The following is a 25,911-nucleotide window of genomic DNA, read 5'->3' as shown; positions in this document are numbered from 1 at the left end:
TAGTGTGGCTAATAGTGTAGATGGTGTCGCTGAGAGTGTATATGGTTTCGCTGAGTGTTGATGGTGTGGCTAAGAGTGTAGATGGTGTGGTTGAGAGTGTAGATGGTGTGGTTGAGAGTGTAGATGGTGTGGCTGAGAGTGTTGATAATGTTGCTAAGAGTGTAGATGGTGTGGCTGAGATTGTAGATGGTGTGACTGAGAGTGTTGATGGTGTAGCTGAGAGTGTATATGGTGTTGCTGATAGTGTAGATGGTGAGGCTTAGAGTGTAGATGGTGTTGCTGAGAGTGTAAATGGTGTAGCTGAGAATGCAGATGGTGTTGCTGAGAGCGTAGATGGTGTGCCTGAGAGTGTAGATGGTGTGGCTGAGAGTGTTGATGATGTTGCTGAGATTATAGATGGTGTGGCTGAGAGTGTAGCTGGTGTGGCTGATAGTGTAGATGGTGTGGCTGAGAGTGTAGATGGTGTGGCTCAGAATGCGTAAGGTGTAGCTTAGTGTAGATGGTTTGGCGGAGAGTGTAAATGGTGTGGCTGAGAATGCAGATGGTGTGGCTGAGAGCGTAGATGGTGTTGCTGAGAGTGTAAATGTTGTGGTTGAGATTGCAGATTGTGTGACTAAGAGTGTAGATGGTGTGGCTGAGAGTGTAGATTGTGTGGCTGAGAGTGTAGATGATGTGGCTGAGAGTGTAGATGGTGTGGTTAAGAGTGTAGATAGTGTGGCTGAGAGTGTAGACGGTGTGGTTAAGAGTGTAGATGGTGTGGCTGAGAGTATAGATGGAGTGGCTGAGAGTGTAGATGGTGTGGCTGAGAGTATAGATGGAGTGGCTGAGAGTGTAGATGGTGTGGATGAGAGTGTAGTTGGTGTGACTGAGAGTGTAGATGGTGTCGCTGAGAGTGTAGATGGTGTCGCTGAGAGTGTTGATAGTGTGGCTAATAGTGTAGATGGTGTCGCTGAGAGTGTATATGGTTTCGCTGAGTGCTGATGGTGTGGCTAAGAGTGTAGATGGTGTGGTTGAGAGTGTAGATGGTGTGGTTGAGAGTGTAGATGGTGTGGCTGAGAGTGTTGATAATGTTGCTAAGAGTGTAGATGGTGTGGCTGAGATTGTAGATGGTGTGGCTGTGAGTGTAGATGGTGTCGCTGAGAGTATAAATGGTGTTGCTGAGAGTGTAGATGGTGTGGCTGAGAGTGTAGATGGTGTCGCTGAGAGGGTTGATGGTGTGGCTGAGAGTGGAGATGGTGTAGCTGAGAGTGTAAAGTAAGTGCCTGAGAGTGCTGATAGTGTGGCTGAGAGGGTTGATGGTATGGCGAAGAGTGTAGATGGTGTCGGTGAGAGTGTTGATAGTGTTGCTGAGAGTGTAGATGGTGTCCCTGAGAGTGTAGATGGTATGGCTGATAGTATAGATGGTGTGGCTGAGAGTGTAAGTGGTGTCACTGAGAGCGTAGATGGTGTCGGTGAGAGTGTAGATGGTGTGGCTGAGAGTGTAGATGGTGTGGCTGAGAGTGTAGATGGTGTGGCTGAGGGTGTTGATGGTGTGGCTGAGAGTGTTGATGGTGTGGCTGAGAGTGTTGGCGTGGCTGAGAGTGTTGATGGTGTGGCTTAGAATGCAGATGGTATGGCTTAGAGTGTAGATGGTGTGGCTGAGAGTGTAGATGGTTTGGTTAAGAGTGTAGATGGCGTGGTTAAAAGTGTAGATGGTGTTGCTGAGAATGTAGATGGTGTGGTTAAGAGTGTAGATGGTGTGGTTAAGAGTGTAGATTGTGTGGCTTAGAGTGTAGATGGTGTTGTTGAGAGTGTAAATGGTGTGGCTGAGAGTGTAGATATTGTGGTTAAGATTGTAGATGGTGTTACTGAGAGTGTTGATGGTGTGGATGAGAGTGTAGATGATGTCGCTGAGAGTGTTGAGGGTGTTGCTGAGAGTATAGATGGCGTCGCTGAGAGGGTAGACGGTGTGGCTGATAGTGTAGATGGTGTGGCTGAGAGTGTAGATTGTGTGGGTGAGAGTGCTAATGGTGTGGCTGAGAGTGTAGATGGAGAGATTGAGAGTGATGATGTTTTGGCTGAGAGTGTAGATGGTGTGGCTGAGAATGTTGATGGTGTGGCTGAGAGTGCAGATGGTGTAGCTGAGAGTGTAGATGGTGTGACTGAGAGTGTTGATGGTGTGGCAGAGAGTGTAGATGGTGTAGCTGAGAGTGTAGATGGTGTTGCTGATAGTGTAGATGGTGTGGCTGAGAGTGTAAATGGTGTGGATCAGAATGCGTAAGGTGTGGCTTAGTGTAGATGGTGTGGTGGAGAGTGTAAATGGTGTGGCTGAGAATGCAGATGGTGTGGCTGAGAGCGTAGATGGTTTCGCTGAGAGTGTATATGGTGTGGTTGAGATAGCGGATTGTGTGGCTAAGAGTGTAGATGGTGTGGCTGAGTGTGTAGATGGTGTGGCTGACAGTGTAGATGGTGTGGCTGAGAGTGTAGATGGTGTGGTTAAGAGTGTAGATAGTGTGGCTGAGAGTGTAGATGGTGTGGGTGAGAGTGTAGATGGTGTGGGTTAGAGAGTAGATAGTGTGGCTGAGAGTGTAGATGTTGTGGCTGAGAGTATAAATAGAGTGGCTGAGAGTGTAGATGGTGTGGATGAGAGTGTAGATGGAGTGGCTGAGAGTGTAGATGGTGTTGCTGAGAGTGTAGATGGTGTGACTGAGAGTGTAGATGGTGTGGGTGAGAGTGTAGATGGTGTGGCTGAGAGTGTAGATGGTGTGGCTGAGAGTGTTAATGGTGTGGCTGAGAGTGTAGATGGAGAGACTGAGAGTGATGATGTTTTGGCTGAGAGTGTTGATGGTGTGGGTGAGAGTGTAGATGGTGTGGCTGAGAGTGTAGATGGTGTGGCTGATAGTGTAGGTGGTGTGGCTGAGAGTGTAGATGGTATGGCTGAAAGTGTTGATGGTGTGGCTGAGAGTATAGATGGTGTGGCTGAGAGTGTAGATGGTGTGACTGAGAGTGTTGATGGTGTGGCAGAGTGTGGATGGTGTGGCTGAGAGTGTAGATGGTGTTGCTGATAGTGTAGATGGTGTGGCTGAGAGTGTAGATGGTGTGGATCAGAATGCGTAAGGTGTGGCTTAGTGTAGATGGTGTGGCGGAGAGTGTAAATTGTGTGGCTGAGAATGCAGATGGTGTGGCTGAGAGTGTAGATGGTGTGGCTGACAGAGTAGATGGTGTGGTTGAGAGTGTAGATGGTTTGGTTAAGAGTGTAGATAGTGTGACTGAGAGTGTAGATGGTGTGGGTGAGAGTGTAGATGGTGTAGGTGAGAGAGTAGATAGTGTGGCTGAGAGTGTAGATGTTGTGGCTGAGAGTATAAATGGAGTGGCTGAGAGTGTAGATGGTGTGGATGAGAGTGTAGATGGAGTGGCTAAGAGTGTAGATGGTGTTGCTGAGAGTGTAGATGGTGTGACTGAGAGTGTAGATGGTGTGGCTGAGAGTGTAGATGGTGTGGCTGAGAGTGTAGATGGTGTGGCTGAGAGCGTAGATGGGGTGACTGATAGTTTAGATGGTGTAGCTGAAAGTGTAGATGGTGTGGCTGAGAGTGTTGATGGTGTGGCTGAGAGTGTAGATGGTGTGGCTCAGAATGCGTAAGGTGTGGCTTAGTCTAGATGGTGTGGCGGAGAGTGTAAATGTTGTAGCTGAGAATGCAGATGGTGTGGCTGAGAGCGTAGATGGTGTGCCTGAGAGTGTAGATGGTGTGGCTGAGAGTGTTGATGATGTTGCTGAGATTATAGGTGGTGTGGGTGAGAGTGTAGATGGTGTGGGTGAGAGTGTAGATGGTGTGGGTGAGTGTAGATAGTGTGGCTGAGTGTAGATGGTGTGGCTGAGAGTATACATGGTGTGGCTGAGAGTGTTGATGGTGTGGCTGAGAGTGTAGATGATGTGGCTAAGAGTGTAGATGGTGTGACTGAGTGTTGATGGTGTGGCTGAGAGTGTAGATGGTGTTGCTGATAGTGTAGATGGTGAGGCTTAGAGTGTAGATGGTGTTGCTGAGAGTGTAAATGGTGTAGCTGAGAATGCAGATGGTGTTGCTGAGAGCGTAGATGGTGTGCTTGAGAGTGTAGATGGTGTGGCTGAGAGTGTTGATGATGTTGCTGAGATTATAGATGGTGTGGCTGAGAGTGTAGCTGGTGTGGCTGATAGTGTAGATGGTGTGGCTGAGAGTGTAGATGGTGTGGCTCAGAATGCGTAAGGTGTAGCTTAGTGTAGATGGTTTGGCGGAGAGTGTAAATGGTGTGGCTGAGAATGCAGATGGTGTGGCTGAGAGCGTAGATGGTGTTGCTGAGAGTGTAAATGTTGTGGTTGAGATTGCAGATTGTGTGACTAAGAGTGTAGATGGTGTGGCTGAGAGTGTAGATTGTGTGGCTGAGAGTGTAGATGATGTGGCTGAGTGTAGATGGTGTGGTTAAGAGTGTAGATAGTGTGGCTGAGAGTGTAGACGGTGTGGTTTAGAGTGTAGATGGTGTGGCTGAGAGTATAGATGGAGCGGCTGAGAGTGTAGATGGTGTGGCTGAGAGTATAGATGGAGTGGCTGAGAGTGTAGATGGTGTGGATGAGAGTGTAGTTGGTGTGGCTGAGAGTGTAGATGGTGTCGCTGAGAGTGTAGATGGTGTCGGTGAGAGTGTTGATAGTGTAGCTGAGAGTGTAGATGGTGTCCCTGAGAGTGTAGATGGTATGGCTGATAGTATAGATGGTGTGGCTGAGAGTGTAAATGGTGTCACTGAGAGCGTAGATGGTGTCGGTGAGAGTGTAGATGGTGTGGCTGAGAGTGTAGATGGTGTGGCTGAGAGTGTAGATGGTGTGGCTGAGGGTGTTGATGGTGTGGCTGAGAGTGTTGATGGTGTGGCTGAGAGTGTTGGCGTGGCTGAGAGTGTTAATGGTGTGGCTTAGAATGCAGATGGTATGGCTTAGAGTGTAGATGGTGTGGCTGAGAGTGTAGATGGTTTGGTTAAGAGTGTAGATGGCGTGGTTAAAAGTGTAGATGGTGTTGCTGAGAATGTAGATGGTGTGGTTAAGAGTGTAGATGGTGTGGTTAAGAGTGTAGATGGTGTGGCTGAGAGTGTAGATAGAGTGGCTGAGAGTGTTGATGGTGTGGCTTAGAGTTTAGATGGGGTAGCTGAGAGTGTAAAGTAAGTGCCTGAGAGTGTTGATAGTGTGGCTGAGAGGGAAGATGGTGTGACTGAGAGTGTAGATGGTGTCGCTGAGAGTGTAGATGGTGTCGCTGAGAATGTTGATTGTGTAGCTGAGAGCGTAGATGGTGTGCCTGAGAGTGTAGATGGTATAGCTGATAGTATAGATGGTGTGGCTGAGAGTGTAGATGGTGTCGCTGAGAGTGTTGATGGTGTGGCCGAGAGTGTAGGTGGTGTCGCTGAGAGCGTAGATGGTGCCGCTGAGAGTGTTGGTGTGGCTGAGAGATTGTAGATGGTGTGGCTGAGAGTGAAGATGGTGTTGCTGAGTGTTGATGGTGTGGCTGAGAGTGTTAATGGTGTGGCTGAGAGTGTTGATGGCGTGGCTGAGAGTGTTGATGGTGTGGCTTAGAATGCAAATGGTTTGGCTTAGAGTGTAGATGGTGTGGCTGAGAGTGTAGATCGTGTGGTTAGGAGTGTAGATGGTGTGGTTAAAAGTGTAGATGGTGTTGCTGAGAATGTATATGGTGTGGTTAAGAGTGTAGATGGTGTGGTTAAGAGTGTATATGGTGTGGCTGAGAGTGTAGATAGTGTGGCTGAGAGTGTAGATGGTGTGGCTGAGAGTATAGATAGTGTTGCTGAGAGTGTAGATGGTGTGGTTAAGAGTGTAGATGGTGTGGCGGAGAGTGTTGGTGGTGTGGCTCAGAGTGTAGATGGTGTAGCTGAGAGTGTAGATGGTGTCGCTTACAATACAGATGGTATTGCTTAGAGTGTAGATGGTGTGGCTGAGAGTGTAGATAGTGTGGGTAAGAGTGTAGATGGTGTGGCTGAGAGTGTAGATGGTGTTGCTGAGAGTGTAGATGGTGTGGCTGTGAGTGTAGATGGTGTTGCTGTGAGTGTAGATGGTATTGCTGAGAGTGTAGATGGTGTGGCTGTGAGTGTAGATGGTGTTGCTGAAAGTGTAGATGGTGTAACTAAGAGTGTAGATGGTGTTACTGAGAGTGAAGTTTGTGTGGCTGAGATTATAGATTGTGTGGCTGAGACTGAAGATGGTGTGGCTAAGATTATAGATGGTGTGGGTGAGAGTGAAGTTGATGTGGCTGAGACTATAGATGGTGTGGCTAAGAGTGAAGATGGTGTGGCTGAGAGTGTAGATGGTGTGGCTGAGAGTGAAGATGGTGTGGCTGTGAGTGTAGATGGTGTGGCTGAGAGTTTTGGTGGTGTGGCTGAGAGTGTAGATGGTGTGGCTGAGAGTGTAGATGGTGTTGCTGAGAGTGTACATGCTGTGACTGAGAGTGTAGATGGTATAGCTGATAGTGTTGATGGTGTTGCTGAAAGTGAAGATGGTGTCGCTGAGAGTGTAGATGGTGTGGCTGAGAGTGAAGATGGTGTGGCTGAGAGTGCATTTGGTGTGGCTGAGAGTGTTGATGGTGTGGCTGAGAATGTAGATGGTGTGGCTGAGAGTGTTGGTGGTGTGGCTGAAATTGTGTAGATGGTGTCGCTGAGAGTGTTGATTTGTGGCTGAGAGTGTAGATGGTGTGGCTGAGAGTGTAGATGGAGTGGCTGAGAGTGAAGATTGTGTGGCTGAGATTATAGATGGTGTGGCTGAGAGTGAAGATGTTGTGGCTGAGAGTGCATATGGTGTGGCTGAGAGTGTTAGTGGTGTGGCTGAGAGTGTATATCGGGTGGCTGAGAGTGTAGATGGTGTCGCCGAGAGTGTTGATTTGTGGCTGAGAGTGTAGATGGTATGGCTGAGAGTGTAGATGGTGTGGCTGAGAGTGAAGATGGTGTTGCTGAGAGTATAGAAGGTGTGGCTTAGAGTGAAGATGGTGTGGCTGAGAGTGCATATGGTGTGGCTGAGAGTGTTGATGGTGTGGCTGAGAGTGTTGATGGTGTAGCTGAGAGGGTTGATGGTGTGGCTGAGAGTGTAAATGGTGTGGCTGAGAGTGAAGATGGTGTGGTTGAGAGTGTTGATTTGTGGCTGAGAGTGTAGATTGTGTGGCTGAGAGTGTAGATGGTGTGACTGCGAGTGAAGATGGTGTGGCCGAGAGTATAGATATTGTGGCTGAGAGTGAAGATGGTGTGGCTGAGAGTACATATGGTGTGGCTGAGAGTGTTGATGGTGTGGCTAAGAGTGTGAATGGTGTGGCTGAGAGTGTTGGTTGTGTGGCCTAGAGTGTAGATGGTGTGGCTGAGAGTGTAGATGGTGTCGCTGAGAGTGTAGATGGTGTGGCTGAGAGTGTAGATGGTGTCGCTTAGAGTGTAGATGGTGTGGCTGAGAGTGTAGATGGTGTGGCTGAGAGTGTAGATGGTATCGCTGAGAATGTAGATGGTGTGGCTGAGAGTGTAGATAGTGTGGCGTAGAGGGTAGATGGTGTGGCTGAGAGTGTTGATGGTGTGACTGAGAGTGTAGATAGTGTGGCTGAGAGTGTAGATGATGTTGCTGAGAGTGTAGATGGTATTGCTGATAGTGTAGATGGTGTTGCTGAGAGTGTAGATGGTATAGCTGATAGTGTAGATGGCGTGGCTGAGATTGTAGATCATGTGGCTGAGAGTGTAGATGGTGTGGCTGAGAGTGTAGATAGTGTGGCTGAGAGTGTAGACGGTGTTGATGAGAGTATAGATGGTGTGGCTGAGAGTGTTGATGGTGTGGCTGAGAGTGTAGATGGTGTGGCTCAGAATGCGTAAGGTGTGGCTTAGTGTAGATGGTGTGGCTGAGAGTGTAAATGGTGTGGCTAAGAATGCAGATGGTGTGGCTGAGAGCGTAGATGGTGTTGCTGAGAGTGTAAATGGTGTGGCTGAGATTGCAGATTGTGTGGCTAAGAGTGTAGATAGTGTGGCTGAGAGTGTAGATGGTGTGGCTGAGAGTGTTGATGGTGTGGTTAAGAAAGTAGATAGTGTGGCTGAGAGTGTAGATGGTGTGAGTAAGAGTGTAGATGGTGTGGGTGAGAGTGTAGATAGTGTGGCTGAGAGTGTGGATGGTGTGGCTGAGAGTATAGATGGAGTGGCTGAGAGTGTAGATGGTGTGGATGAGAGTGTAGGTGGTGTGGCTGAGAGTGTAGATGGTGTCGCTGAGAGTGTAGATGGTGTCGCTGAGAGTGTTGATAGTGTGGCTAATAGTGTAGATGGTGTCGCTGAGAGTGTAGATGGTTTCGCTGAGAGTGTTGATGGTGTGGCTAAGAGTGTAGATGGTGTGGTTGAGAGTGTAGATGGTGTGGCTAAGAGTGTGGATGGTGTGGCTGATAGTGTTGATGGTGTTGCTAAGAGTGTAGATGGTGTGGCTGAGAGTGTAGAAGGTGTGGCTGTGATTGTAGATGGTATGGCTGAGAGTATAGATGGTGTTGCTGAGAGTGTAGATTGTGTGGCTGAGAGTGTAGATGGTGTTACTGAGAGTGTAGATGGTGTCCCTGAGAATATAGATGGTGTCGCTTGAGAGTGTTGATGGTGTGGCTGAGAGTTTAGATGGTGTAGCTGAGAGTGTAAAGTAAGTGCCTGAGAGTGTTGATAGTGTGGCTGAGAGGGAAGATGGTGTGACTGAGAGTGTAGATGGTGTCGCTGAGAGTGTAGATGGTGTCGCTGAGAATGTTGATTGTGTAGCTGAGAGCGTAGATGGTGTGCCTGAGAGTGTAGATGGTATAGCTGATAGTATAGATGGTGTGGCTGAGAGTGTAGATGGTGTCGCTGAGAGTGTTGATAGTGTGGCCGAGAGTGTAGGTGGTGTCGCTGAGAGCGTAGATGGTGCCGCTGAGAGTGTTGATGGTGTGGCTGAGAGATTGTAGATGGTGTGGCTGAGAGTGAAGATGGTGTTGCTGAGTGTTGATGGTGTGGCTGAGAGTGTTGATGGTGTGGCTGAGAGTGTTGATGGCGTGGCTGAGAGTGTTGATGGTGTGGCTTAGAATGCAAATGGTTTGGCTTAGAGTGTAGATGGTGTGGCTGAGAGTGTAGATCGTGTGGTTAAGAGTGTAGATGGTGTGGTTAAAAGTGTAGATGGTGTTGCTGAGAATGTAGATGGTGTGGTTAAGAGTGTAGATGGTGTGGTTTAGAGTGTAGATGGTGTGGCTGAGAGTGTAGAATGTGTGGCTGAGAGTGTAGATGGTGTGGCTGAGAGTATAGATAGTGTTGCTGAGAGTGTAGATGGTGTGGTTAAGAGTGTAGATGGTGTGGCGGAGAGTGTTGGTGGTGTGGCTGAGAGTGTAGATGTGTAGCTGAGAGTGTAGATGGTGTCGCTTACAATATAGATGGTATTGCTTAGAGTGTAGAATGTGTGTCTGAGAGTGTAGATAGTGTTGGTAAGAGTGTAGATGGTGTGGCTGAGAGTGTAGATGGTGTTTGCTGAGAGTGTAGATGGTGTGGCTAAAAGTGTATATTATGTGGCTGAGAGTGTAGATGGTGTGGATGAGAGTGTAGATGGTGTGACTGAGATGGTGTGGCTGAGAGTGTAGATGGTGTGGTTGAGTGTGTATATGGTGTGGCTGAGAGTGTTGATAGTGTGGCTGAGAGTGTAGATTTTGTGACTGAGAGTGTAGATTGTGTGGCTGAGAGTGTAGATGGTGTGGCTCAGAGTGTAGATGGTGTAACTGAGAGTGTAGATGGTGTGGCTGTGAGTGTAGATGTTGTGTCTGAGTGTGTATATGGTGTGGCTGTGAGTGTAGATGGAGTGGCTGTGAGTGAAGATGGTATTTCTGAGAGTGTAGATGGTATTGCTGAGAGTGTAGATGTGTTGCTGAGAGTGTAGATGGTGTAACTAAGAGTGTAGATGGTTTCGCTGAGTGTAGATGTTGTGTCTGAGTGTGTATATGGTGTGGCTGAGAGTGTAGATGGTGTGGCTGGGAGTGTAGATGGTGTCGCTTAGAGTGTAGATGGTGTGGCTGAGAGTGTAGATGGTGTGGCTGAGAGTGTAGATGGTATCGCTGAGAGTGTAGATGGTGTCGCTTAGAGTGTAGATGGTGTGGCTGAGTGTAGATGGTGTGGCTGAGAGTGTAGATGGTGTGGCTGAGAGTGCAGATGGTGTCGCTTAGAGTGTAGATGGTGTGGCTGAGAGTGTAGATGGTGTGGCTGAGAGTGTAGATGGTATCGCTGAGAATGTAGATGGTGTGACTGAGAGTGTAGATAGTGTGGCTGAGAGTGTAGATGGTGTGGCTAAGAGTGTGGATGGTGTGGCTGATAGTGTTGATGGTGTTGCTAAGAGTGTAGATGGTGTGGCTGAGAGTGTAGAAGGTGTGGCTGTGATTGTAGATGGTATGGCTGAGAGTATAGATGGTGTTGCTGAGAGTGTAGATTGTGTGGCTGAGAGTGTAGATGGTGTTACTGAGAGTGTAGATGGTGTCCCTGAGAATGTAGATGGTGTCGCTGAGAGTGTTTGATGGTGTGGCTGAGAGTTTAGATGGTGTAGCTGAGAGTGTAAAGTAAGTGCCTGAGAGTGTTGATAGTGTGGCTGAGAGGGAAGATGGTGTGACTGAGAGTGTAGATGGTGTCGCTGAGAGTGTAGATGGTGTCGCTGAGAATGTTGATTGTGTAGCTGAGAGCGTAGATGGTGTGCCTGAGAGTGTAGATGGAATAGCTGATAGTATAGATGGTGTGGCTGAGAGTGTAGATGGTGTCGCTGAGAGTGTTAATGGTGTGACCGAGAGTGTAGGTGGTGTCCGCTGAGAGCGTAGATGGTGCCGCTGAGAGTGTTGATGGTGTGGCTGAGAGATTGTAGATGGTGTGGCTGAGAGTGAAGATGGTGTTGCTGAGTGTTGATGGTGTGGCTGAGAGTGTTGATGGTGTGGCTGAGAGTGTTGATGGCGTGGCTGAGAGTGTTGATGGTGTGGCTTAGAATGCAAATGGTTTGGCTTAGAGTGTAGATGGTGTGGCTGAGAGTGTAAATCGTGTGGTTAAGAGTGTAGATGGTGTGGTTAAAAGTGTAGATGGTGTTGCTGAGAATGTAGATGGTGTGGTTAAGAGTGTATATGGTGTGGTTTAGAGTGTAGATGGTGTGGCTGAGAGTGTAGATGGTGTGGCTGAGAGTATAGATAGTGTTGCTGAGAGTGTAGATGGTGTGGTTAAGAGTGTAGATGGTGTGGCGGAGAGTGTTGGTGGTGTGGCTGAGAGTGTAGATGGTGTAGCTGAGAGTGTAGATGGTGTCGCTTACAATATAGATGGTATTGCTTAGAGTGTAGAATGTGTGTCTGAGAGTGTAGATAGTGTGGGTAAGAGTGTAGATGGTGTGGCTGAGAGTGTAGATGGTGTTGCTGAGAGTGTAGATGGTGTGGCTAAAAGTGTATATTATGTGGCTGAGAGTGTAGATGGTGTGGCTGAGAGTGTAGATGGTGTGGTTGAGTGTGTATATGGTGTGGCTGAGAGTGTTGATAGTGTGGCTGAGAGTGTAGATTTTGTGACTGAGAGTGTAGATTGTGTGGCTGAGAGTGTAGATGGTGTGGCTCAGAGTGTAGATAGTGTAACTGAGAGTGTAGATGGTGTGGCTGTGAGTGTAGATGGTATTGCTGAGAGTGTAGATGGTGTGGCTGTGAGTGTAGATGGTGTTGCTGAGAGTGTAGATGGTGTAACTAAGAGTGTAGATGGTGTCGCTGAGAGTGTAGATGGTGTCGCTGAGAGTGTAGATGTTGTGTCTGAGTGTGTATATGGTGTGGCTGAGAGTGTAGATGGAGTGGCTGTGAGTGTAGATGGTATTTCTGAGAGTGTAGATGGTATTGCTGAGAGTGTAGATGGTGTTGCTGAGAGTGTAGATGGTGTAACTAAGAGTGTAGATGGTGTCGCTGGAGTGTAGATGTTGTGTCTGAGTGTGTATATGGTGTGGCTGAGAGTGTAGATGTGTGGCCTGTGAGTGTAGATGGTATTGCTGAGAGTGTAGATGGTGTGGCTGTGAGTGTAGATGGTGTTGCTGAAAGTGTAGATGGTGTAACTAAGAGTGTAGATGGTGTTACTGAGAGTGAAGTTTGTGTGGCTGAGATTATAGATTGTGTGGCTGAGACTGAAGATGGTGTGGCTAAAATTATAGATGGTGTGGGTGAGAGTGAAGTTGATGTGGCTGAGACTATAGATGGTGTGGCTAAGAGTGAAGATGGTGTGGCTGAGAGTGTAGATGGTGTGGCTGAGAGTGAATATGGTGTGGCTGTGAGTGTAGATGGTGTGGCTGAGAGTGTTGGTTGTGTGGCTGAGAGTGTAGATGGTGTGGCTGAGAGTGTAGATGGTTTGGCTGAGAGTGTGTATGGTGTGGCTGGGAGTGTAGATGGTGTCGCTTAGAGTGTAGATGGTGTGGCTGAGAGTGTAGATGGTGTGGCTGAGAGTGTAGATGGTATCGCTGTGAGTGTAGATGGTGTGGCTGAGAGTGTAGATGGTGTGGCTGAGAGTGTAGATGGTGTGGCTGAGAGTGTTGATGGTGTGGCTGAGAGTGTTGATGGTGTGACTGAGAGTGTAGATGGTGTGGCTGAGAGTGTAGATGATGTTGCTGAGAGTGTAGATGGTATTGCTGATAGTGTAGATGGTGTTGCTGAGAGTGTAGATGGTATGGCTGATAGTGTAGATGGCGTGGCTGAGAGTGTAGATCATGTGGCTGAGAGTGTAGATGGTGTGGCTGAGTGTAGATGGTGAGCCTCAGAGTGTAGATGGTATTGCTGTGTGTTGATGGTGTGGCTGAGAGTGTAGATGGTGTGGCTGAGATTGTAGATGGTGTGGCTGAGAGTGTAGATGGTGTGGCTGAGAGTGTAAATGGTATTGCTGAGAGTGTTGATGGTGTGGCTGAGAGTGTAGATGGTGTGGCTGAGATTGTAGATGGTGTTCTTGAGAGTATAGATGGTGTGGCTGAGAGTGTAGATCGTGTGGCTGAGAGTGTAGATGGTGTGGCTGAGAGTGTAGATGGTTTGGCGGAGAGTGTAGATGGTGTGGCTGAGAGTATAGATGGTATGGCCGAGAGTGTAGATGTTATGGCTGAGAGTGTAGATGGTGTGGCTGAGATTGTAGATGGTGTCGCTGAGAGTGTAGATGGTGTGGCTGAGAGTGTAGATGGAGTGGCAGAGAGTGTAGATGGTGTGGTTGAGAGAGTAGATGGTTTTGCTGAGAGTGAAGTTGGTGTGGCTGAGATTGTAGATGGTGTGGATGAGAGTGAAGATGGTGTGGCTGCGAGTGTAGATGGTGTGACTGAGAGTGTAGATGGTGTGGCTGAGAGTGTAGGATGGTGTGGCTGTGAGTGTAGATGGTGTGGCTGAGAGTTTTGGTGGTGTGGCTGAGAGTGTAGATGGTGTGGCTGAGAGTGTAGATGGTGTTGCTGAGAGTGTACATGCTGTGACTGAGAGTGTAGATGGTATAGCTGATAGTGTTGATGGTGTTGCTGAAAGTGAAGATGGTGTCGCTGAGAGTGTAGATGGTGTGGCTGAGAGTGAAGATGGTGTGGCTGAGAGTGTAGATGGTGTGGCTGAGAGTGTAGATGGTGTCGCTTAGAGTGTAGATGGTGTGGCTGAGAGTGTAGATGGTGTGGCTGAGAGTGTAGATGGTATCGCTGAGAGTGTAGATGGTGTGGCTGAGAGTGTAGATAGTGTGGCTGAGAGTGTAGATGGTGTGGCTGAGAGTGTTGATGGTGTGGCCGAGAGTGTAGGTGGTGTCGCTGAGAGCGTAGATGGTGCCGCTGAGAGTGTTGATGGTGTGGCTGAGAGATTGTAGATGGTGTGGCTGAGAGTGAAGATGGTGTTGCTGAGTGTTGATGGTGTGGCTGAGAGTGTTGATGGTGTGGCTGAGAGTGTTGATGGCGTGGCTGAGAGTGTTGATGGTGTGGCTTAGAATTCAAATGGTTTGGCTTAGAGTGTAGATGGTGTGGCTGAGAGTGTAGATCGTGTGGTTAAGAGTGTAGATGGTGTGGTTAAAAGTGTAGATGTGTTGCTGAGAATGATGATGGTGTGGTTAAGAGTGTAGATGGTGTGGTTTAGAGTGTAGATGGTGTGGCTGAGAGTGTAGAATGTGTGGCTGAGAGTGTAGATGGTGTGGCTGAGAGTATAGATAGTGTTGCTGAGAGTGTAGATGGTGTGGTTAAGAGTGTAGATGGTGTGGCGGAGAGTGTTGGTGGTGTGGCTGAGAGTGTAGATGGTGTAGCTGAGAGTGTAGATGGTGTCGCTTACAATATAGATGGTATTGCTTAGAGTGTAGATGGTGTGGCTGAGAGTGTAGATAGTGTGGGTAAGAGTGTAGATGGTGTGGCTGAGAGTGTAGATGGTGTTGCTGAGAGTGTAGATGGTGTGGCTAAAAGTGTATATTATGTGGCTGAGAGTGTAGATGGTGTGGCTGAGAGTGTAGATGGTGTGACTGAGATGGTGTAGCTGAGAGTGTAGATGGTGTGGTTGAGTGTGTATATGGTGTGGCTGAGAGTGTTGATAGTGTGGCTGAGAGTGTAGATTTTGTGACTGAGAGTGTAGATTGTGTGGCTGAGAGTGTAGATAGTGTGGCTCAGAGTGTAGATGGTGTAACTGAGAGTGTAGATGGTGTGGCTGTGAGTGTAGATGGTATTGCTGAGAGTGTAGATGGTGTGGCTGTGAGTGTAGATGGTGTTGCTGAGAGTGTAGATGGTGTAACTAAGAGTGTAGATGGTGTCGCTGAGAGTGTAGATGGTGTCGCTGAGAGTGTAGATGTTGTGTCTGAGTGTGTATATGGTGTGGCTGAGAGTGTAGATGGAGTGGCTGTGAGTGTAGATGGTATTTCTGAGAGTGTAGATGGTATTGCTGAGAGTGTAGATGGTGTTGCTGAGAGTGTAGATGGTGTAACTAAGAGTGTAGATGGTGTCGCTGAGTGTAGATGTTGTGTCTGAGTGTGTATATGGTGTGGCTGAGAGTGTAGCTGGTGTGGCTGTGAGTGTAGATGGTATTGCTGAGAGTGTAGATGGTGTGGCTGTGAGTGTAGATGGTGTTGCTGAAAGTGTAGATGGTGTAACTAGGAGTGTAGATGGTGTTACAGAGAGTGAAGTTTGTGTGGCTGAGATTATAGATTGTGTGGCTGAGACTGAAGATGGTGTGGCTAAAATTATAGATGGTGTGGGTGAGAGTGAAGTTGATGTGGCTGAGACTATAGATGGTGTGGCTAAGAGTGAAGATGGTGTGGCTGAGAGTGTAGATGGTGTGGCTGAGAGTGAAGATGGTGTGGCTGTGAGTGTAGATGGTGTGGCTGAGAGTGTTGGTTGTGTGGCTGAGAGTGTAGATGGTGTGGCTGAGAGTGTAGATGGTGTTGCTGAGAGTGTAGATGGTGTGGCTGGGAGTGTAGATGGTGTCGCTTAGAGTGTAGATGGTGTGGCTGAGAGTGTAGATGGTGTGGCTGAGAGTGTAGATGGTATCGCTGAGAGTGTAGATGGTGTGGCTGAGAGTGTAGATGGTGTGGCTGAGAGTGTAGATGGTGTGGCTGAGAGTGTTGATGGTGTGGCTGAGAGTGTTGATGGTGTGGGTAAGAGTGTAGATGGTGTGGCTGAGAGTGTAGATGGTGTTGCTGAGAGTGTAGATGGTGTGGCTAAAAGTGTATATTATGTGGCTGAGAGTGTAGATGGTGTGGCTGAGAGTGTAGATGGTGTGACTGAGATGGTGTAGCTGAGAGTGTAGATGGTGTGGTTGAGTGTGTATATGGTGTGGCTGAGAGTGTTGATAGTGTGGCTGAGAGTGTAGATTTTGTGACTGAGAGTGTAGATTGTGTGGCTGAGAGTGTAGATAGTGTGGCTCAGAGTGTAGATGGTGTAACTGAGAGTGTAGATGGTGTGGCTGTGAGTGTAGATGGTATTGCTGAGAGTGTAGATGGTGTGGCTGTGAGTGTAGATGGTGTTGCTGAGAGTGTAGATGGTGTAACTAAGAGTGTAGATGGTGTCGCTGAGAGTGTAGATGGTGTCGCTGAGAGTGTAGATGTTGTGTCTGAGTGTGTATATGGTGTGGCTGAGAGTGTAGATGGAGTGGCTGTGAGTGTAGATGGTATTTCTGAGAGTGTAGATGGTATTGCTGAGAGTGTAGATGGTGTTGCTGAGAGTGTAGATGGTGTAACTAAGAGTGTAGATGGTGTCGCTGAGTGTAGATGTTGTGTCTGAGTGTGTATATGGTGTGGCTGAGAGTGTAGCTGGTGTGGCTGTGAGTGTAGATGGTATTGCTGAGAGTGTAGATGGTGTGGCTGTGAGTGTAGATGGTGTTGCTGAAAGTGTAGATGGTGTAACTAGGAGTGTAGATGGTGTTACAGAGAGTGAAGTTTGTGTGGCTGAGATTATAGATTGTGTGGCTGAGACTGAAGATGGTGTGGCTAAAATTATAGATGGTGTGGGTGAGAGTGAAGTTGATGTGGCTGAGACTATAGATGGTGTGGCTAAGAGTGAAGATGGTGTGGCTGAGAGTGTAGATGGTGTGGCTGAGAGTGAAGATGGTGTGGCTGTGAGTGTAGATGGTGTGGCTGAGAGTGTTGGTTGTGTGGCTGAGAGTGTAGATGGTGTGGCTGAGAGTGTAGATGGTGTGGCTGAGAGTGTAGATGGTGTGGCTGGGAGTGTAGATGGTGTCGCTTAGAGTGTAGATGGTGTGGCTGAGAGTGTAGATGGTGTGGCTGAGAGTGTAGATGGTATCGCTGAGAGTGTAGATGGTGTGGCTGAGAGTGTAGATGGTGTGGCTGAGAGTGTAGATGGTGTGGCTGAGAGTGTTGATGGTGTGGCTGAGAGTGTTGATGGTGTGACTGAGAGTGTAGATGGTGTGGCTGAGAGTGTAGATGATGTTGCTGAGAGTGTAGATGGTATTGCTGATAGTGTAGATGGTGTTGCTGAGAGTGTAGATGGTATGGCTGATAGTGTAGATGGCGTGGCTGAGAGTGTAGATCATGTGGCTGAGAGTGTAGATGGTGTGGCTGAGTGTAGATGGTGAGCCTCAGAGTGTAGATGGTATTGCTGTGTGTTGATGGTGTGGCTGAGAGTGTAGATGGTGTGGCTGAGATTGTAGATGGTGTGGCTGAGAGTGTAGATGGTGTGGCTGAGAGTGTAAATGGTATTGCTGAGAGTGTTGATGGTGTGGCTGAGAGTGTAGATGGTGTGGCTGAGATTGTAGATGGTGTTCTTGAGAGTATAGATGGTGTGGCTGAGAGTGTAGATCGTGTGGCTGAGAGTGTAGATGGTGTGGCTGAGAGTGTAGATGGTTTGGCGGAGAGTGTAGATGGTGTGGCTGAGAGTATAGATGGTGTGGCTGAGAGTGTAGATGGTATGGCCGAGAGTGTAGATGTTATGGCTGAGAGTGTAGATGGTGTGGCTGAGATTGTAGATGGTGTCGCTGAGAGTGTAGATGGTGTGGCTGAGAGTGTAGATGGAGTGGCAGAGAGTGTAGATGGTGTGGTTGAGAGAGTAGATGGTGTTGCTGAGAGTGAAGTTGGTGTGGCTGAGATTGTAGATGGTGTGGATGAGAGTGAAGATGGTGTGGCTGCGAGTGTAGATGGTGTGACTGTGAGTGTAGATGGTGTGGCTGAGAGTGTAGATGGTGTGGCTGTGAGTGTAGATGGTGTGGCTGAGAGTTTTGGTGGTTTGGGTGAGAGTGTAGATGGTGTGGCTGAGAGTGTAGATGGTGTTGCTGAGAGTGTACATGCTGTGACTGAGAGTGTAGCTGGTATAGCTGATAGTGTTGATGGTGTTGCTGAAAGTGAAGATGGTGTCGCTTAGAGTGTTGATGGTGTGGCTGAGAGTGTAGATGGTGTGGCTGAGAGTGTAGATGGTATCGCTGAGAGTGTAGATGGTGTGGCTGATAGTGTAGATGGTGTGGCTGAGAGTGTAGATGGTGTGGCTGAGAGTGTTGATGGTGTGGCTGAGAGTGTTGATGGTGTGACTGAGAGTGTAGATGGTGTGGCTGAGAGTGTAGATGATGTTGCTGAGAGTGTAGATGGTATTGCTGATAGTGTAGATGGTGTTGCTGAGAGTGTAGATGGTATGGCTGATAGTGTAGATGGCGTGGCTGAGAGTGTAGATCATGTGGCTGAGAGTGTAGATGGTGTGGCTGAGTGTAGATGGTGAGCCTCAGAGTGTAGATGGTATTGCTGTGTGTTGATGGTGTGGCTGAGAGTGTAGATGGTGTGGCTGAGATTGTAGATGGTGTGGCTGAGAGTGTAGATGGTGTGGCTGAGAGTGTAAATGGTATTGCTGAGAGTGTTGATGGTGTGGCTGAGAGTGTAGATGGTGTGGCTGAGATTGTAGATGGTGTTCTTGAGAGTATAGATGGTGTGGCTGAGAGTGTAGATCGTGTGGCTGAGAGTGTAGATGGTGTGGCTGAGAGTGTAGATGGTTTGGCGGAGAGTGTAGATGGTGTGGCTGAGAGTATAGATGGTGTGGCTGAGAGTGTAGATGGTATGGCCGAGAGTGTAGATGTTATGGCTGAGAGTGTAGATGGTGTGGCTGAGATTGTAGATGGTGTCGCTGAGAGTGTAGATGGTGTGGCTGAGAGTGTAGATGGAGTGGCAGAGAGTGTAGATGGTGTGGTTGAGAGAGTAGATGGTGTTGCTGAGAGTGAAGTTGGTGTGGCTGAGATTGTAGATGGTGTGGATGAGAGTGAAGATGGTGTGGCTGCGAGTGTAGATGGTGTGACTGAGAGTGTAGATGGTGTGGCTGAGAGTGTAGATGGTGTGGCTGTGAGTGTAGATGGTGTGGCTGAGAGTTTTGGTGGTGTGGCTGAGAGTGTAGATGGTGTGGCTGAGAGTGTAGATGGTGTTGCTGAGAGTGTACATGCTGTGACTGAGAGTGTAGATGGTATAGCTGATAGTGTTGATGGTGTTGCTGAAAGTGAAGATGGTGTCGCTGAGAGTGTAGATGGTGTCGCTGAGAGTGTAGATGGTGTGGCTGAGAGTGAAGATGGTGTGGCTGAGAGTGCATTTGGTGTGGCTGAGAATGTAGATGGTGTGGCTGAGAGTGTTGGTGGTGTGGCTGAAATTGTGTAGATGGTGTCGCTGAGAGTGTTGATTTGTGGCTGAGAGTGTAGATGGTGTGGCTGAGAGTGTAGATGGAGTGGCTGAGAGTGAAGATTGTGTGGCTGAGATTATAGATGGTGTGGCTGAGAGTGAAGATGTTGTGGCTGAGAGTGCATATGGTGTGGCTGAGAGTGTTAGTGGTGTGGCTGAGAGTGTAGATCGTGTGGCTGAGAGTGTAAATGGTGTCGCTGAGAGTGTTGATTTGTGGCTGAGAGTGTAGATGGTGTTACTGAGAGTGTAGATGGTGTGGCTGAGAGTGAAGATGGTGTGGCTGAGAGTATAGATGGTGTGGCTGAGAGTGAAGATGGTGTGGCTGAGAGTGCATATGGTGTGGCTGAGAGTGTTGATGGTGTGGCTGAGAGTGTAGATGGTGTGGCTGAGAGTGAAGATGGTGTGGCTGAGAGTGTTGATGTGTGGCTGAGAGTGTAGATTGTGTGGCTGAGAGTGTAGATGGTGTGACTGCGAGTGAAGATGGTGTGGCCGAGAGTATAGATATTGTGGCTGAGAGTGAAGATGGTGTGGCTGAGAGTGCATATGGTGTGGCTGAGAGTGTTGATGGTGTGGCTAAGAGTGTGAATGGTGTGGCTGAGAGTGTTGGTTGTGTGGCTGAGAGTGTAGATGGTGTGGCTGAGAGTGTAGATGGTGTGGCTGAGAGTGTAGATGGTGTGACTGAGAGTGTAGATGGTGTCGCTTAGAGTGTAGATGGTGTGGCTGAGAGTGTAGATGGTGTGGCTGAGAGTGTAGATGGTATCGCTGAGAGTGTAGATGGTGTGGCTGAGAGTGTAGATGGTGTGGCTGAGAGTGTAGATGGTGTGGCTGAGAGTGTTGATGGTGTGGCTGAGAGTGTTGATGGTGTGACTGAGAGTGTAGATGGTGTGGCTGAGAGTGTAGATGATGTTGCTGAGAGTGTAGATGGTATTGCTGATAGTGTAGATGGTGTTGCTGAGAGTGTAGATGGTATGGCTGATAGTGTAGATGGCGTGGCTGAGAGTGTAGATCATGTGGCTGAGAGTGTAGATGGTGTGGCTGAGTGTAGATGGTGAGCCTCAGAGTGTAGATGGTATTGCTGTGTGTTGATGGTGTGGCTGAGAGTGTAGATGGTGTGGCTGAGATTGTAGATGGTGTGGCTGAGAGTGTAGATGGTGTGGCTGAGAGTGTAAATGGTATTGCTGAGAGTGTTGATGGTGTTGCTGAGAGTGTAGATGGTATGGCTGAGATTGTAGATGGTGTTCCTGAGAGTATAGATGGTGTGGCTGAGAGTGTAGATCGTGTGGCTGAGAGTGTAGATGGTGTGGCTGAGAGTGTAGATGGTTTGGCGGAGAGTGTAGATGGTGTGGCTGAGAGTATAGATGGTATGGCCGAGAGTGTAGATGTTATGGCTGAGAGTGTAGATGGTGTGGCTGAGATTGTAGATGGGGTCGCTGAGAGTGTAGATGGTGTGGCTGAGAGTGTAGATGGAGTGGCAGAGAGTGTAGATGGTGTGGTTGAGAGAGTAGAGGGTGTTGCTGAGAGTGAAGTTGGTGTGGCTGAGATTGTAGATGGTATGGATGAGAGTTAAGATGGTGTGGCTGCGAGTGTAGATGGTGTGGCTGAGAGTGTAGATGGTGTGGCTGAGAGTGTAGATGGTGTGGCTGAGTGTAGATGGTGTGGCTGAGAGTGTAGATGGTGTGGCTGAGAGTGTAGATGGTGTGGCTGAGTGTAGATGGTGTGGCTGAGAGTGTAAATGATGTGACTGAGAGTGTAGATGGTGTGGCTGAGTGTAGATGGTGTGGCTGAGAGTGTAGATGGTGTTGCTGAGAGTGTTGATTGTGTGGCTGAGAGTGTAGATGGAAAGGCTGAGAGTATAGATGGTGTGGCTTAGAGTGTAGATGGTGTGGCTGTGAGTGTAGATGTTGTGTCTGAGAGTGTAGATGGTGTGGCTGAGAGTGTAGATGGTGTGGCTGAGAGTGTAGATGGTGTGGCTGAGAGTGTAGATGGTGTTGCTGAGAGTGTTGATGGTGTGGCTGAGAGTGTAGATGATGTGGCTTAGAGTGTAGATGGTGTTGCTTAGAGTGTAGATGGTGAGGATGAGAGTATAGACGGTGTGGCTGAGAGTGTATAGGGTGTGGCTGAGAGTGTAGATGGTGTGACTGAGAGTGTAGATGGTGTGGCTGAGTGTAGATGGTGTGGCTGAGAGTGTAGATGGCGAGGCTGAGAGTTTTGATTTGTGGCTGAGAGTGTAGATGGTGTTTCTGAGAGTGTAGATGGTGAGGCTGAGAGTGAAAATGGTGTGGCTGAGAGTGTAGATGGTGTGCCTGAGAGTGAAGATAGTGTGGCTGAGAGTGCATATGGTGTGGCTGAGAGTGTTGATGGTGTGGTTGAGATTATAGACGGTGTTGCTGAGAGTTAAGTTCGTGTGGCTGAGATTGTAGATGGTGTGGCTTTGAGTGAAGATGGTGTGGTTGAGATTATAGATGGTGTGTCTGAGAGTGAAGTTGGTGTGGCTGAGATTATAGATGGGATGGCTGAGAGTGAAGATGGTAAGGCTGAGAGTGTAGATGATGTTGCTGAGAGTGTAGATGGTGTGGCTGAGAGTGTAGATGGTGTGGCTGAGAGTGTAGATGGTGTGGCTGAGAGTGTAGATGGTGTGGCTGAGAGTGTAGATGGTGTTACGGAGAGTGTAGATGGTGTGGCTGAGAGTTTTGATGGTGTTGCTGGGAGTGTAGATGGTGTGGTTGAGAGTGTAGATGGTGTGACAGAATAAAGATGGTGTGGCTGAGAATGTTGATTGTGTGGCTGAGTGTAGATGGTGTGGCTGAGAGTAAAGATGGTGTAGCTGAGAGTGTAGATGGTGTTGCTGAAAGTGTTGATGGTTTTGCTGAGAGTGTAGATGGTGTTGCTGAGAGGGTTGATGGTGTGACTGAGAGTGTAGATGGTGTGGCTGAGAGTGTAGATGATGTTGCTGAGAGTGTAGATGGTATTGCTGATAGTGTAGATGGTGTTGCTGAGAGTGTAGATGGTATGGCTGATAGTGTAGATGGCGTGGCTGAGAGTGTAGATCATGTGGCTGAGAGTGTAGATGGTGTGGCTGAGTGTAGATGGTGAGCCTCAGAGTGTAGATGGTATTGCTGTGTGTTGATGGTGTGGCTGAGAGTGTAGATGGTGTGGCTGAGATTGTAGATGGTGTGGCTGAGAGTGTAGATAGTGTGGCTGAGAGTGTAAATGGTATTGCTGAGAGTGTTGATGGTGTTGCTGAGAGTGTAGATGGTGTGGCTGAGATTGTAGATGGTGTTCCTGACAGTATTGATGGTGTTGCTGAGAGTGTAGATCGTGTGGCTGAGAGTGTAGATGGTGTGGCTGAGAGTGTAGATGGTTTGGCGGAGAGTGTAGATGGTGTGGCTGAGAGTATAGATGGAATGGCCGAGAGTGTAGATGTTATGGCTGAGAGTGTAGATGGTGTGGCTGAGATTGTAGATGGTGTCGCAGAGAGTGTAGATGGTGTTACTGAGAGTGTAGATGGAGTGGCAGAGAGTGTAGATGGTGTGGTTGAGAGAGTAGAGCGTGTTGCTGAGAGTGAAGTTGGTGTGGCTGAGATTGTAGATGGTATGGATGTGAGTGAAGATGGTGTGGCTGCGAGTGTAGATGGTGTGACTGAGAGTCTAGATGGTGTGGCTGAGAGTGTAGATGGTGTGGCTGAGAGTGTAGATGGTGTGGCTGAGTGTAGATGGTGTGGCTGAGAGTGAAATGATGTGACTGAGAGTGTAGATGGTGTGGCTGAGTGTAGATGGTTTGGCTGAGAGTGTAGATGGTGTTGCTGAGAGTGTTGATTGTGTGGCTGAGAGTGTAGATGGAAAGGCTGAGAGTATAGATGGTGTGGCTTAGAGTGTAGATGGTGTGGCTGTGAGTGTATATGTTGTGTCTGAGAGTGTAGATAGTGTGGCTGAGAGTGTAGATGGTGTGGCTGAGAGTGTAGATCGTGTGGCTGAGAGTGTAGATGGTGTTGCTGAGAGTGTTGATGGTGTGGCTGAGAGTGTAGATGATGTGGCTTAGAGTGTAGATGGTGTTGCTTAGAGTGTAGATGGTGAGGATGAGAGTATAGATGGTGTGGCTGAGAGTGTATATGGTGTGGCTGCGAGTGTAGATGGTGTGACTGAGAGTGTAGATGGTGTGGCTGAGTGTAGATGGTGTGGCTGAGAGTGAAAATGATGTGGCTGAGAGTGTAGATGGTGTGCCTGAGAGTGAAGATAGTGTGGCTGAGAGTGCATATGGTGTGGCTGAGAGTGTTGATGGTGTGGTTGAGATTATAGATGGTGTTGCTGAGAGTTAAGTTGGTGTGGCTGAGATTGTAGATGGTGTGGCTTTGAGTGAAGATGGTGTGGTTGAGATTATAGATGGTGTGTCTGAGAGTGAAGTTGGTGTGGCTGAGATTATAGATGGGATGGCTGAGAGTGAAGATGGTAAGGCTGAGAGTGTAGATGGTGTTGCTGAGAGTGTAGATGGTGTGGCTGAGAGTGTAGATGGTGTGGCTGAGAGTGTAGATGGTGTTACGGAGAGTGTAGATGGTGTGGCTGAGAGTTTTGATGGTGTTGCTGGGAGTGTAGATGGTGTGGTTGAGAGTGTAGATGGTGTGACTGAGAATAAAGATGGTGTGGCTGAGAATGTTGATTGTGTGGCTGAGTGTAGATGGTGTGGCTGAGAGTAAAGATGGTGTAGCTGAGAGTGTAGATGGTGTTGCTGAAAGTGTTGATGGTTTTGCTGAGAGTGTAGATGGTGTTGCTGAGAGGGTTGATGGTGTGATTGAGAGTGTAGATGGTGTGGTTGAAAGTGTAGATGGTGTGGTAGAGAGTGTAGATGGAATAGCTGATAGTGTTGATGATGTTGCTGAGAGTGTAGATGGTGTGGCTGAGAGTGTAGATGTTGTGTCTGAGAGTGTAGATGGTGTGGCTGAAAGTGTAGATGGTGTGGCTGAGAGTGTAGAGGGAGTGGCTGAGAGTGTAGATGGTGTTGCTGAGAGTGTTGATGGTGTGGCTGAGAGTGAAGATGGTGTGGCTGAGAGTGTAGATGGTGTGGCTGAGAGTGAAGATGGTGTTGCTGAGAGTGTAGATGGTGTTGCTGAAAGTGTAGATGGTGTTGCTGAGAGTGTAGATGGTGTTGCTGAGAGGGTTGATGGTGTGGCTGAGAGTGTAGATGGTGTGGTTGAAAGTGTAGATGGTGTGGTAGAGAGTGTAGATGGTATAGCTGATAGTGTTGATGGTGTTGCTGAGAGTGCAGATGGTGTCGCTGAGATTGTAGATGGTGTCGCTGAGAGTGTAGGTTAGTGTGGCTGAGAGTGTAGATGGTGTGGCTGAGAGTGAAGATTATTAGGCTGATATTCGTTTGCCTTGTTCGGGTTGAATGTAGACACAGTAGTCGCTTCTGTATATATTTATTGACCGAGACAACAAGGTATATATCTGGCCAACCGAGGTCCACCTTACTCTGGGTCTGAGAGAGAACTGAGGCTGCTGGGAGCATCGCTGATGCTCCTCAGTCTGGCCTGACGTCAGAGGCCTCCTTGCCTGTGATTGGTTACATTTCAACTGAAATAGAATTTGAGTATAACACTGAGAATGTAGATGGTGTCGCTGAGAGTGTTGATTTGTGGCTGAGTGTAGATGGTGTGGCTGAGAGTGAAGATGGTGTGGCTGAGAGTGTAGATGGTGTTGCTGAGAGTGTAGATGGTGTGGCTGAGAGTGTAGATGGTGTGGCTGAGTGTAGATGGTGTGGCTGAGAGTGTAGATGGTGTGGCTGAGAGTGTAGATGGTGTTACGGAGAGTGTAGATGGTGTGGCTGAGAGTTTTGATGGTGTTGCTGGGAGTGTAGATGGTGTGGTTGAGAGTGTAGATGGTGTGACTGAGAATAAAGATGGTGTGGCTGAGAATGTTGATTGTGTGGCTGAGTGTAGATGGTGTGGCTGAGAGTAAAGATGGTGTAGCTGAGAGTGTAGATGGTGTTGCTGAAAGTGTTGATGGTTTTGCTGAGAGTGTAGATGGTGTGGTTGAAAGTGTAGATGGTGTGGTAGAGAGTGTAGATGGTATAGCTGATAGTGTTGATGTTGTTGCTGAGAGTGTAGATGGTGTGGCTGAGAGTGTAGATGTTGTGTCTGAGAGTGTAGATGGTGTGGCTGAAAGTGTAGATGGTGTGGCTGAGAGTGTAGATGGTGTTAGGGAGAGTGTAGATGGTGTTGCTGAGAGTGTTGATGGTGTGGCTGAGAGTGAAGATAGTGTGGCTGAGAGTGTAGATGGTGTGGCTGAGAGTATAGATGGAATGGCCGAGAGTGTAGATGTTATGGCTGAGAGTGTAGATGGTGTGGCTGAGATTGTAGATGGTGTCGCTGAGAGTGTAGATGGTGTTACTGAGAGTGTAGATGGAGTGGCAGAGAGTGTAGATGGTGTGGTTGAGAGAGTAGAGCGTGTTGCTGAGAGTGAAGTTGGTGTGGCTGAGATTGTAGATGGTATGGATGTGAGTGAAGATGGTGTGGCTGCGAGTGTAGATGGTGTGCCTGAGAGTGAAGATAGTGTGGCTGAGAGTGCATATGGTGTGGCTGAGAGTGTTGATGGTGTGGTTGAGATTATAGACGGTGTTGCTGAGAGTTAAGTTCGTGTGGCTGAGATTGTAGATGGTGTGGCTTTGAGTGAAGATGGTGTGGTTGAGATTATAGATGGTGTGTCTGAGAGTGAAGTTGGTGTGGCTGAGATTATAGATGGGATGGCTGAGAGTGAAGATGGTAAGGCTGAGAGTGTAGATGATGTTGCTGAGAGTGTAGATGGTGTGGCTGAGAGTGTAGATGGTGTGGCTGAGAGTGTA

At 48.3% G+C, this 25,911-nt stretch overlaps 6 protein-coding genes across 6 annotated transcripts; all 6 read left to right on the top strand.

Moving 5' to 3' along the window:
• Nucleotides 1-20: 20 nt before the first annotated feature.
• Nucleotides 21-981, top strand: LOC138367161 (uncharacterized). The gene is made up of 3 exons (XM_069328565.1): nucleotides 21-252; nucleotides 301-462; nucleotides 605-981. Exons 1-3 carry the CDS (start codon nucleotides 21-23, stop codon nucleotides 979-981), a joined length of 771 nt encoding a protein of 256 aa, XP_069184666.1.
• A 319-nt stretch (nucleotides 982-1,300) lies between these two features.
• LOC138367160 (uncharacterized) lies at nucleotides 1,301-2,260 on the top strand. The gene is made up of 3 exons (XM_069328564.1): nucleotides 1,301-1,451; nucleotides 1,839-1,994; nucleotides 2,166-2,260. Exons 1-3 carry the CDS (start codon nucleotides 1,301-1,303, stop codon nucleotides 2,258-2,260), a joined length of 402 nt encoding a protein of 133 aa, XP_069184665.1.
• An 828-nt stretch (nucleotides 2,261-3,088) lies between these two features.
• Nucleotides 3,089-4,918, top strand: LOC138367159 (SUMO-interacting motif-containing protein 1-like). Its single transcript, XM_069328563.1, has 4 exons — nucleotides 3,089-3,403; nucleotides 3,621-3,813; nucleotides 4,039-4,193; nucleotides 4,481-4,918. The coding sequence occupies exons 1-4, from the start codon at nucleotides 3,089-3,091 to the stop codon at nucleotides 4,916-4,918; spliced, it is 1,101 nt and encodes a 366-aa protein (XP_069184664.1).
• Nucleotides 4,919-4,988: 70 nt separating this feature from the next.
• On the top strand, nucleotides 4,989-6,896 carry LOC138367157 (uncharacterized). Its single transcript, XM_069328562.1, has 5 exons — nucleotides 4,989-4,996; nucleotides 5,182-5,425; nucleotides 5,588-5,777; nucleotides 6,099-6,340; nucleotides 6,681-6,896. The coding sequence occupies exons 1-5, from the start codon at nucleotides 4,989-4,991 to the stop codon at nucleotides 6,894-6,896; spliced, it is 900 nt and encodes a 299-aa protein (XP_069184663.1).
• Nucleotides 6,897-6,901: 5 nt separating this feature from the next.
• Nucleotides 6,902-8,933, top strand: LOC138367156 (uncharacterized). Its single transcript, XM_069328561.1, has 4 exons — nucleotides 6,902-6,962; nucleotides 7,148-7,311; nucleotides 7,519-7,838; nucleotides 8,663-8,933. Exons 1-4 carry the CDS (start codon nucleotides 6,902-6,904, stop codon nucleotides 8,931-8,933), a joined length of 816 nt encoding a protein of 271 aa, XP_069184662.1.
• A 543-nt stretch (nucleotides 8,934-9,476) lies between these two features.
• LOC138367155 (autotransporter adhesin BpaC-like) lies at nucleotides 9,477-25,701 on the top strand. Its single transcript, XM_069328560.1, has 23 exons — nucleotides 9,477-9,578; nucleotides 9,716-9,865; nucleotides 10,173-10,511; nucleotides 10,594-10,785; nucleotides 11,309-11,486; nucleotides 12,029-12,270; nucleotides 12,879-13,322; nucleotides 14,286-14,442; nucleotides 15,094-15,281; nucleotides 15,579-15,693; nucleotides 16,345-16,532; nucleotides 17,120-17,782; nucleotides 18,250-18,735; nucleotides 19,091-19,219; nucleotides 19,530-19,656; nucleotides 20,226-20,627; nucleotides 21,498-21,668; nucleotides 21,872-21,993; nucleotides 22,302-22,752; nucleotides 23,415-23,585; nucleotides 23,749-24,003; nucleotides 25,010-25,215; nucleotides 25,318-25,701. Exons 1-23 carry the CDS (start codon nucleotides 9,477-9,479, stop codon nucleotides 25,699-25,701), a joined length of 5,862 nt encoding a protein of 1,953 aa, XP_069184661.1.
• Nucleotides 25,702-25,911: the final 210 nt, after the last annotated feature.

The sequence above is a fragment of the Procambarus clarkii genome, chromosome 21, assembly GCF_040958095.1.
Source record: "Procambarus clarkii isolate CNS0578487 chromosome 21, FALCON_Pclarkii_2.0, whole genome shotgun sequence".
In the NCBI taxonomy this organism is placed as follows: domain Eukaryota; kingdom Metazoa; phylum Arthropoda; class Malacostraca; order Decapoda; family Cambaridae; genus Procambarus; species Procambarus clarkii.
Note: the sequence above shows the minus strand (reverse complement) of the source record. Positions and strands in the feature narration are given on the sequence as shown.

Coding starts and splice junctions, on each gene's coding strand:
- LOC138367161 (XM_069328565.1), top strand. CDS start 21: ATGGTGTCGCTGAGAGTGTATATGGTTTCGCTGAGTGTTGATGGTGTG. Junction 253..300: donor TGTTGCTGATAGTGTAGATG/GTGAGGCTTAGA, acceptor TAAATGGTGTAG/CTGAGAATGCAGATGGTGTT. Junction 463..604: donor TGTGGCTGAGAGTGTAGATG/GTGTGGCTCAGA, acceptor TTGAGATTGCAG/ATTGTGTGACTAAGAGTGTA.
- LOC138367160 (XM_069328564.1), top strand. CDS start 1,301: ATGGCGAAGAGTGTAGATGGTGTCGGTGAGAGTGTTGATAGTGTTGCT. Junction 1,452..1,838: donor TGAGAGCGTAGATGGTGTCG/GTGAGAGTGTAG, acceptor TTAAGATTGTAG/ATGGTGTTACTGAGAGTGTT. Junction 1,995..2,165: donor TGAGAGTGTAGATTGTGTGG/GTGAGAGTGCTA, acceptor ATGGTGTGGCAG/AGAGTGTAGATGGTGTAGCT.
- LOC138367159 (XM_069328563.1), top strand. CDS start 3,089: ATGCGTAAGGTGTGGCTTAGTGTAGATGGTGTGGCGGAGAGTGTAAAT. Junction 3,404..3,620: donor TAGATGGAGTGGCTAAGAGT/GTAGATGGTGTT, acceptor AGAATGCGTAAG/GTGTGGCTTAGTCTAGATGG. Junction 4,194..4,480: donor TAGATGGTGTGGCTGAGAGT/GTAGATGGTGTG, acceptor GGTGTGGTTTAG/AGTGTAGATGGTGTGGCTGA.
- LOC138367157 (XM_069328562.1), top strand. Junction 5,426..5,587: donor TAGATGGTGCCGCTGAGAGT/GTTGGTGTGGCT, acceptor GGTTTGGCTTAG/AGTGTAGATGGTGTGGCTGA. Junction 6,341..6,680: donor AGAGTGAAGATGGTGTGGCT/GTGAGTGTAGAT, acceptor TTTGTGGCTGAG/AGTGTAGATGGTGTGGCTGA.
- LOC138367156 (XM_069328561.1), top strand. CDS start 6,902: ATGGCTGAGAGTGTAGATGGTGTGGCTGAGAGTGAAGATGGTGTTGCT. Junction 6,963..7,147: donor TGTTGCTGAGAGTATAGAAG/GTGTGGCTTAGA, acceptor CTGAGAGTGTAG/ATTGTGTGGCTGAGAGTGTA. Junction 7,312..7,518: donor TGAATGGTGTGGCTGAGAGT/GTTGGTTGTGTG, acceptor AGTGTGGCGTAG/AGGGTAGATGGTGTGGCTGA.
- LOC138367155 (XM_069328560.1), top strand. CDS start 9,477: ATGGTGTTTGCTGAGAGTGTAGATGGTGTGGCTAAAAGTGTATATTAT. Junction 15,282..15,578: donor AGAGTGAAGATGGTGTGGCT/GTGAGTGTAGAT, acceptor GGTGTGGGTAAG/AGTGTAGATGGTGTGGCTGA. Junction 15,694..16,344: donor TGTGGCTGAGAGTGTAGATG/GTGTGACTGAGA, acceptor ATGGTGTTACAG/AGAGTGAAGTTTGTGTGGCT.